Source organism: Emys orbicularis, chromosome 12 (genome assembly GCF_028017835.1).
Source record: "Emys orbicularis isolate rEmyOrb1 chromosome 12, rEmyOrb1.hap1, whole genome shotgun sequence".
NCBI lineage: Eukaryota > Metazoa > Chordata > Testudines > Emydidae > Emys > Emys orbicularis.
The window spans coordinates 3535268-3544683 of NC_088694.1; the positions used below are offsets into that span (position 1 = coordinate 3535268).

At 51.5% G+C, this 9416-nt stretch overlaps 1 protein-coding gene across 1 annotated transcript; it reads right to left on the reverse strand.

Moving 5' to 3' along the window:
• Positions 1-3754: 3754 nt before the first annotated feature.
• Positions 3755-9014, reverse strand: PDYN (prodynorphin). The gene is made up of 3 exons (XM_065415008.1): positions 8962-9014; positions 5287-5434; positions 3755-4414 (listed from the first exon to the last, which is right to left on the reverse strand). The coding sequence occupies exons 1-3, from the start codon at positions 9012-9014 to the stop codon at positions 3755-3757; spliced, it is 861 nt and encodes a 286-aa protein (XP_065271080.1).
• Positions 9015-9416: the final 402 nt, after the last annotated feature.

Below are 9416 nucleotides of genomic sequence, written 5' to 3' on the forward strand. Positions count from 1 at the left end.
CGTGGGCACTTGATACAATGGTGTCAGTCACAGCAAAGGCCACCCCCCTCTAAGCCTCATGACAGTTCCCAAGCCACAGCCAGCCTGCGTGCACAGCGCATGCCCTGGATCCTTCGGCCCAAACAGAAACCCAGCCAGGCCCCAGCCCTCCAAGCCTCCCTCAGCCCTGGCCCAAAGTACCTGTGAACAGCCCTGCTGCTGAGCCGGGGAAGAAGGCAGGGTCTTGTCCTGCCAGGCCGGGCTTGCTCTTCTTGGCCATGGGCGCTAAGGAGACCAGCTGACTGCTTCTGACCCAGCATGCTTGAACAGGCCCCAATTTTCTGTTAGCCCCACCCTGGGTAGGGTGCCTGCTGCCTTCTCTGTATAGCCCCCTCCCCCTCCTAATGAGCCAGCTGGAGGACAGCCCCACCCCCTCCCCAATTGGCAGCCCAGGCAGGTTCTCCAGGGTGCAGCTATTCTCTGCCTCTGGGAGCGGTTGGGGCATTTACACATACACCCGCCAGCCGGTCCTGCTGAGAGGGGGTGTCCTGGGCCGCTCACGCAGAGGCCCCCTGCTCCAAAGCCCTTCTTGCTGTGAAGCTGTTGGTCGATGGCCCCTGCTCCATTGAAGGTCATGGCAGCCACTTCTAGCGCTGAGTCACACCTGCTGATGGGCCATGGGCAGCTGTTGCCATGGGAACTGTTTGTCAGCTTTACTCTATTGTTTTTCAGAGGAAGGAGAGGAGGCGGTTTCTCAGCGAAGGGCCATTCCTCAGCAGGAGCAGGGCCTGACTCTGATCCCGCTTAGCTGGGGTAAATGAGGACTAACTCCCCTGGAATCACCAACGGGCGAAAAATCAGGCTCAAGCTCTCTGAGCCTCCCTCCTGCGGGCCCCAGGGGAATGGCGGACCAGCTGGGAGCAGACACCTGACACTGGGACCGGCCTAGTGCTAGGGGAAATAGAAGAATCCCTCCTTAACTTGTCTCATGCTCATTATAATTAATAATTTGCACTTATGCTGCACGTTACATCCCCAGCTCAGTCTCCTTAGCCCTCTGTTGTCCATGGGGCCCAGGAGACACAGGGCGGGGGGTTAAGAGTTTTGCTCCGGGCCACAAAAGGTAAAATTCAGCCCCAGGGAAAGGACTTTAGAGAGGTGCGTGCAGTGCCTAAGGTTGGGTGCTGGCTGGCTGCACAGGGCTGAATTTCAAACAGTGGCAGAGCCAGGAATTGAAACCAGGTATCTTGTCTCCCAGACCTTTGCCCTGCCCAGTACACCACATGGTCTCCCTTCAGCTACTGCGGCTCCTGCCCTCCTGACATCTCCAGCAAATTTCCGGCTTGTTGTAACAACGGCTCCGTTCCTTCCCAAGGAGAAAGGCAGGAGACTGGGGGATTGTCTCTGCTGGGCAGAGTCTGGGAGCTGCAGCTGGAAAGTTTTTGGCATGGCTTGTTTCAGAGCACAGAAAGCACCAGGAAGAGGGGTGTTCTCAACAGAGAGGGAGTGGAATGGCTGAGTAGGCCGAGGTGGGTGCAACTGGGCAGAGGTGGATCCACAGAGGGTGGGCCCTGCTGTACAGATCAAACCTACAAAACTGTCAGGAACAATTACCAGCTCCCAGCCCGATACCTACCTACCCATTCGGACTGTGAAGGGGACGAGGACCCGCTGATATTTCCCTTGCCCTGATGTGTGGGTGAGAGGCTGGAATTATTATATTTCTAACCTGGACACATTTTCAGATGGGAGTAGCAGAACTCTCTGGACAGGGGCTTTTTCCTCCCTTATCCTGGATGCGGGTCATAACTCCACAGGTTCTCTATGCTTCACGCCCCTCTGTACGCCAGTGCTTCACGCCCAGCTGAAGCAGGGGTACTGGGCATTCATTGTTTTCTTTTCTGTGTCCTTGTCCTGGCACCTGCTGCTCCCCTCCCCCAGTTGAATAATCCAAGTACTCAGCAGTGAATCTAAAAGCACCCACATTTGCTTCATGCACATAAAGCACGTTTCGGGCTCACTCCTGTGAGGTGCTGGCTGCTCTCCCAAAGGAGCCATAGTGAGAGGTCATCTAGTCCAGCCCCTGTGCTGAGGCAGGACCAAGTACACCTAGAGCATCCCTGATTTCCAGGGCTTCTTCCCCAAAGACCTATGTTAGCACCGTGATGAGCCCTCATCCTGGCCGGCCCCCACGCTGCGGACAGATGCATCACCAGACACAGACTCATTAACATCTTTTTATTTACCATACAGAAAAGGAAAAGGGTGAACGTGACCCATCTCAAGACAGACCAAACTTTATTTCTTCTTGTAAACGTAATAACGGAAAGTAACCAGACTCCGAAACAATCTGTACATTTCAGAACAGCACAAGGGAGCAGGTGAGGGCCGATGGAGGCCTGTGCTTAGCCAAACAATGCATCTCAGGCAGAGTCCAGACCTCATCTACATTCCTTTTCATAGCTTTCCTCTAGTTTAATTTCCCAATTTTGCCCATGGTTGGAAAAGAAAACAATGTGCCAAGCCCCGCCCGTTCCTGCCTCTGTCTCAGGGTATTTTTGTTGGCCTGTTGCAATTCAGCACTAGCTGGGGGATGGGGGAGAACACTGATGGTTGCAATGAGAACTACCTGATGAGCCAAACTTTCAGAAATGACTCCTCATTGATTTCTGTCATTGTGTGTGGGAGCGATCCCCTGTGAGCAGAGAGAGAATGGGGACAGCTAGTGTCAGTCTGTGCTCCTAATTATTTGCACCTGCAATTCTGTGCACACAATCACTCCAAGGCACAAACAATCGGACTGTGCCAGCAAATCTGGCAGCACAATACCTCCATTCACTCGGCTCCCTTAATGACTGTGTGCGTAAATCCCCAGGTGACAAACGAGAGGCTGACTCGGGTCCCTTCAGAAGTGCGACACTATTGTGATTGCATCGCTTCATTAGAAGTGTGCCTCTCTCGTGTGTATTAGAAAGGGTCACAGCTGGGATTTAGCTGGAATATAATGAAGCAAGTCAGGGTTCTATAGGGCAAGCCCACCTTGCTCTCCAGGCAAGATGCCCTCCCGTACAAACACAGGTCCCTCTGGGACACACTGGCTGTTCTGAGCAGAGGCGTCTGAATGGATAGACTAGAAGGCAAGTAGCATATGCCTCTGTTTCCATTCGAATATTTAAATTGGAAATGCCCGGCAGCACCTGGTGCCAGCGCCGGGGACCTTTGAAAATGGGTTTCCACCGCAAAGAACTACAGCTGGACGGTTCCGATTTGGAACTGGAGCCAAACTCCCCCAAAGCTGGGAGGCCTTTCGATCTGGAGCTCTAGTTTGGTCCATGATGGACCAAAGGTGCCAGCCACCGAGTTTGGCTCCAGAGCTGAACTTCCCCAGCGTTTGGGGTATTCCGACTGGAGAGTGAGTCGGGCTCATCGCTAAGGATCACAGGGAGGATCGATAGTCAGTCGTCTGAGACTTAATTAAAGTAACCTGCTTTCGATACAGCTGAACTAAACCCCTAGCTGGGCTGATCGGTTCGGTGCTGGAAACAGCAGCAGGTCCAAGTCCCAGAGTTGACAGAGACAGAAACAGAGGAGGAACGTTGCCAGTTGCAATCCCTGCCTGGCTCGAAACATCTGGCTCTTCAGGGAAGCAGCAGCGGGGTGGTGCGCCTGGGTCGGTGTGTAATGCCTGGGATGCTTGGCTGAGCACAGGAGGGTGATGTGGGGCGGGAGGAGCGATGCAGTCCATACTGGAAGTATTCCGACTGTCGGGGGGGTTCTATAGGTCCAAGACCTCCCCCGAGTAGGCGTTGGGGTCCTCATCCGACCGCGTCGTCACCTTGAACTGGCGCCGCAGGAAGCCCCCGTAGCGCTTCTGATTGTCCCATTTGAGCTTGGGGCGGATCCTGCGCATGAAGCCCCCGTAGCGCTTGTGCAGGTCCTCCAGCTCCTGGCCCTCCCCCTCGGGCGCCAGCGCCGAGCTCCGCTTGGGGTACTTGCGGAGAAAGCCCCCGTAGCGCTTCATCTCGTCCTTGAGGTTTCCTTCCTCAGGTTCTTCCCCGTGGTCGCCTGTCTCCCCGGCCTCCTGCTCTGGGTAGTCCTCCACCACCTCAGAGGCCGCCCTCTCCCCCGGCTTGCGGAAGAAGCCACCGTACTTCTTAGTCATGCCACCTTTGCTGTGGGCGTTCTCACGCAAGAGGGAGAAAATCTTGTTCTTGTCCAGTTTCTTCATGAAGCCACCATAGCGTTTGACTAGGCCGCTGGGGAGCTCGCCGGAGATGGGGCTCCCTTTTGGCTCTGCCTTCGCCTCAGCCTCCAGAGGGGACAGGCCCTGGCCCTCCACCACAGCCATCAGCGGGGCGAGGAGAGCCAGAGCGGTCTGGCACCTCTCCCACTCCGCACGGGACAGCAAGGAGCCCTGACACTCCAGCGAACAGATCTGCAACACACCAACGAGAGCAAACCCATGACACCCGCCGGCAGTCCCCAAGCGCCAGGGCTCTCTACAGTACCCCTCAAGAGGGAGGAATGATGTCTTGGGATTCCCCTTTCCAGTCCTGGAAGGGGCTCTAGCTCTACTCCTTGGGATCCCACAACATCCTACCTTGTAAGAGCCTGCATCCCACCCCGCTGCAGTGGACGGCTGAGTAATCTGGTCCCACAGTGGGAAGCAGATGCTTCCATACCTCTAACATCCAGGGCTGAATACAGAGAGGGAAAGATCGTCAGAGATCAAAAGGAGACCCAGCCCCACGGCCCTGATTCTACGTTGTGCGGCACTTGGGATCATCGTAGACACCAGTGCACAGTGGGTGTGAGATGCTGTCAGATCAGACTGGTAGCTTTGACACAGCCTTTGCACTAGTGTAAGTGACTGCACAAAGTGCAGGGCAGTGGAGAACTGGGCCCATGTTGTTGTTCTCTGGTCTCTGCTAGAGCATGCAGAGTCCTGAGAGCAGTTATGCTCTCAGTCCAACCTTTCCCCAGCTAGCAGAACCAACCGGTTCAGCAGCCCTGCCACTGCCCTATACAAGGCAAGAAGAAATGCTCATGTTCAGCTAGATTTCAGTACTGTGTGCACAAAAGCACATTAGTGTGCACAATTACTGCCGTTGCACACACACAACCATGGCAACGGCATCCCCAAATTAGGCATGCAAACACAGATGCGCAAGTCTGGAAAATCTGGGTCTTTGTAGAGCAAGTGTTACCAGACCAGTAAATGGGCTAAAACAGGGGCCAGTTTGGATACAGAGCTTGTTTTATCTGAGCTCCAGAGCGACTGCACCTGGCATAGGACCCAGCACTTACCAGGGGACTGATGGGCTTCTCCAAATCCTGGGTCTGCACGGTACACATGGAGCACTGGGCTGCACAGTCTGCAGAGGCCGAATGAGCCAAACCCATGCAAAGAGCCAACACCAGAACCTGCCACTCCATTCTGCGCAGTGGGCACTTCCTGCGGCGAGGACGGGAGAGAGAAAAACCACAAGAGACCAATGATCTTTCACCATCAGATGCAAACCCCAGGCAATGGGTCCCCAGCGCTACCCTCCCATAGCCAGGGGCACCCACAGCACTTGGACATGGGCGAGCCCACCGTGGGGAAAACTCAGTACTTGACCCGGGAGTGCCACACCCACATCCCCCATGAGTCAGAGATCACAGCGTAGCTTCCAGAGCAAAAACTATTGGGCCAATAGGAGTTAGAAAGCAAAATGCCCCTGCCACGGCAGGTGATAGTCCCCCAAGAGAGGGCAATGCACTGATGTCACACTTGCCCTTAACCAACAGTACCTACGTACAGGCAATGGAGCATGGGGCACAGGTCCGAAGTTCCTCACTCAATGAGATGAAGTGACTTGCCCGAGGTCACAAAGGCAGTGTGGAGCAGAGCTGGGATCTGAGCCCAGATCTCCTGAATCCCTGTCCAGTGCCTAGTCTGGGAGGCTTTACTGCCATGCAGCCTGTCCCAGAGAACACCCCCAGGCTGCCAGTGGGAGGGTGGGGTTAGCTGTGACCCTGCAGCTTGTGCTTAGCATAGCCCGTTCACATTAGTCCCACAGACATGCACAGGAAATGGCTGCCACTGGGCATCGGCAGTAGCCTTGAGGAATTTCCTCTAGCGGCTGTTGAGCTGCGTTACAGGTTGCAGGGGCGTGAGCGGCACCACCATTGAGATTTGCTCTGAATGGCAGAAAGGGGGCGTTAGCTGATTGCTGAGGCTGCATGAATGATGATACAGAATTGCAAGATACGACTTCAGCGCGAAACATACAGGCATAAACACACCCCGCCACCCATGTGCAGACATAAACACACAGAGGCACACACACACACAAACACAAACACATGTTCCACCTAGATGTCTCTGAAACCCTTCACTTCCACCCAGCTGGTAACTTTTGCACATGTGCCTAATACACAACTTAGCCCAGAACTTCAGCTCATATAAATGAGCATAACTTCATGGAAGTCAATGGAGCGAACTCCGATCTACATGAGCTGAGAATCTGGCTCTTTGCCTCCAATATACAGTAAAAGCTGTGTTACCCGGCACTTTATCAACTGGAAAGCTCTATTAGCCGGCATTTCTGATCTCTCCCAATACAAATCTTCAATCTAGTAACCGGGATGAGTATACTGCCCAGCACGTTATGCAATTGCACATCCTGCACTCTACTTTTATGCAAAAGAGGCAGAAGACATGTAAGCAAGCTGATATCAGAGATTTATTTAAAAAAGCAGCTTCCAGGGTGTGTCAGGGTCATTACAGATTCAGCCCAATCTCCTCCACCTTCTCCATCTACAATGATAACTGAGGTTGATAATGATGACGCTGCGGCACTGCAAGATCCTGAAGTGCCTTCTGAATCATCAAAGAAAGATTAAATTATGTTCAGTCTAGTTTTAGTGTTAAGTGTATTTTTAGTGATCTGGGTGTACGCCATGCGCTGCCCATAGCGATATATAGTGTCATCAGATAACCTACTGTATAGAAAACTTTACCTGTATACAGCTTCAAGAAACCAACCACTCGGCAGTGCAGTACTACTACAGGACTGGTGAGTACCTGTCTACTATTTTATACTTTATTAATTTTATTGTATTCTAATTCTTTGAAAATTGGTATTCCATTGGTAAGTAGAACTCTTAGTTAACTGGAATATTTGATTAACCAGCACCCCTCATTCCCCCAACATGCCGGATACCAAAGCTTTTACTGTATTTAAGAAAGTCCTAGCGTGCCTGTGTACATTTCTGACCTGTCTCTCAATGTTCCTAATGTCTTGGGGACTGTTTCAAACATGCCTGCATATAGCATGTCTCTCATCAACAGGACCTTTCTAGTCTCATCAGCTTATGGAAGATGTGGGTTTTGCTCTTGTAGATGCTGTTCAGTAACCTGTTCCTCCCGGTGCCTGAGTGAGAGCAACTCAAACACATTTATTCTAAAGCCTTTTATTTATCATTTTAAAGAGAGATTCTTTCTTAATCAACAGCAGCATGAATTTCTCTGCGGTATTGTTATCCCTGCGCTACCGAGGGGCTTAGAGAGGGTGAATCACTGCTTCTCTCACGTGGCCTTGAAGAATAAAGGCAATGAAATCCACAGCAGCTATTCACCAAAGGAGAGCAGGGGGAGGGAAGGAATTCAAGGTCTTTGCATTATCCAGTGATGGATGGCAGTACCTTTCCAACGCCCTCCTCCCCAGTTCCCAGCTGCAATGAACACTTCACACTCTGGTCTTCTCCCCTGCGGGCCTTGAGCCTTCAGGAGGAGGAGATGGGAGGGGGTGGAGTTCAGGAAACTAGGCTCTGAACCTAACCTTCCTCCATGTCACATTTTGGATTCTTCATCCATCAAATGAGAGGCCACACGAAGCACTCCTCTCTCTTTTGGATCTATGTCCAATCGAGTCACACTCATGAGTGAGCAGATGGTGCAGCTGGGCCGTGACACATATCATTGGCTAACAGCAGCAGCCATATTAGTTGGAGGTTTCCACCCCAGAGACATCCTAGAAAGATTCCCTAACTGCCTGCTAGCACACCCTGTCCTCACCACAACTTTCCTCTCTCACAAAATTCTGCACCCCCCCCAAACACCTTCCTTCCCAAAATCCACCCTAGTCTTCTGTACCACACACACACACACACAAACCCCATTCCTCCCAAATACCCAAACTCAGCCTTTCCCAGGGACATGCATTCAAAGCACTTACACCCACTGTTCCACTAGGGACAGAGTAAGTGGTAACTAAACTGGACCAAAGTGAGTCTTGCAGTGACTCATTGCCTTCCCATGAGTTCACTGGCATTGCACCAGAGAAGCAGGGGATTTGATGTGATGCCTTGTTCCCGCCAAGATTCCTCTGCTAATAGAGAAATGAGTGGTTGAGGATGAAGCAAAACGTTGTTGACCTGTGGAGTGAAGGTGCCTGCTCCCTACACCCCTCGACAAGGAGAAAATAAAGTCAGAGGTGCTTTTATTTTCCAACCAGCAGTGAAGCAGAGGCAGTGCAAGAACTCAGCCTGGCACAGGAATATGCCATTTGGCCCATGTTGCCCGCAACGCAGGCCAACCCTCACACTTGCCATGAGATTACATGCGCCAGCCACTGTCCCCATGCCCCTCCACTGCATGACACCTAAACGTCCTGGACTAAGCCATCTTTTTGAGAGCTTAGAAGCACAGCAGGTCACATGGGCCCAAGATACCTGGAACATCTCGACTCCCGAACCTTCATTCCTGGGATCCCTAGGTCATTATTTGTTTATGTTCAATACAATTTCAGAAGTACCCATGTGAATTAGGAGCCTAAGTTCCATTGACTTTCAATGGGACTTAGGCACTTTTGAAAATTTTGCCCGTTGTACCACGTATGTAAGAAGTTTAGTTGTCTCCAAAACATGCTTAAGCAGAAAATTAGCCACCAATTGTTCCCTTGCTTTATTGTGAGCATGTGATAAGTGTCCTGTTACCTTCTTGGTCCCTTTTGCCTCCAGGACAATGGCATAACCCAGAAGCAGTCCATTTGGGATTACTGACGTGTACTGCAGTCTCTTGCATTCTCAGTCAGTATCTGTTAATGTACCATAATTGGCACTAATGAAGAAATATGTTAATGTTCCGATTATTAATTCAGGCTACGCTTTAATGTAATTTGAGTTATCTGCATTATCGTATGCGGAACTATCTGCTTTAATAGAACATCAAATTCACCAGGCTCAAAGCTGTTATCAAGATGCTCAGTAAATGAATGGCTGAATAATGACAATACTTTGCACTAATGTAGTGCCTTTCATTTGTGGATCTCAAAGCCAGGAAGCCTCACACCATGACTGTGATAGGTGTTATCACCGTTTTAAAGGTGGGTAATAAAAGGCACAGAAGGTGTAAGTGATTTGCTTAAGGTCATATAGCAAATCAATAGAAC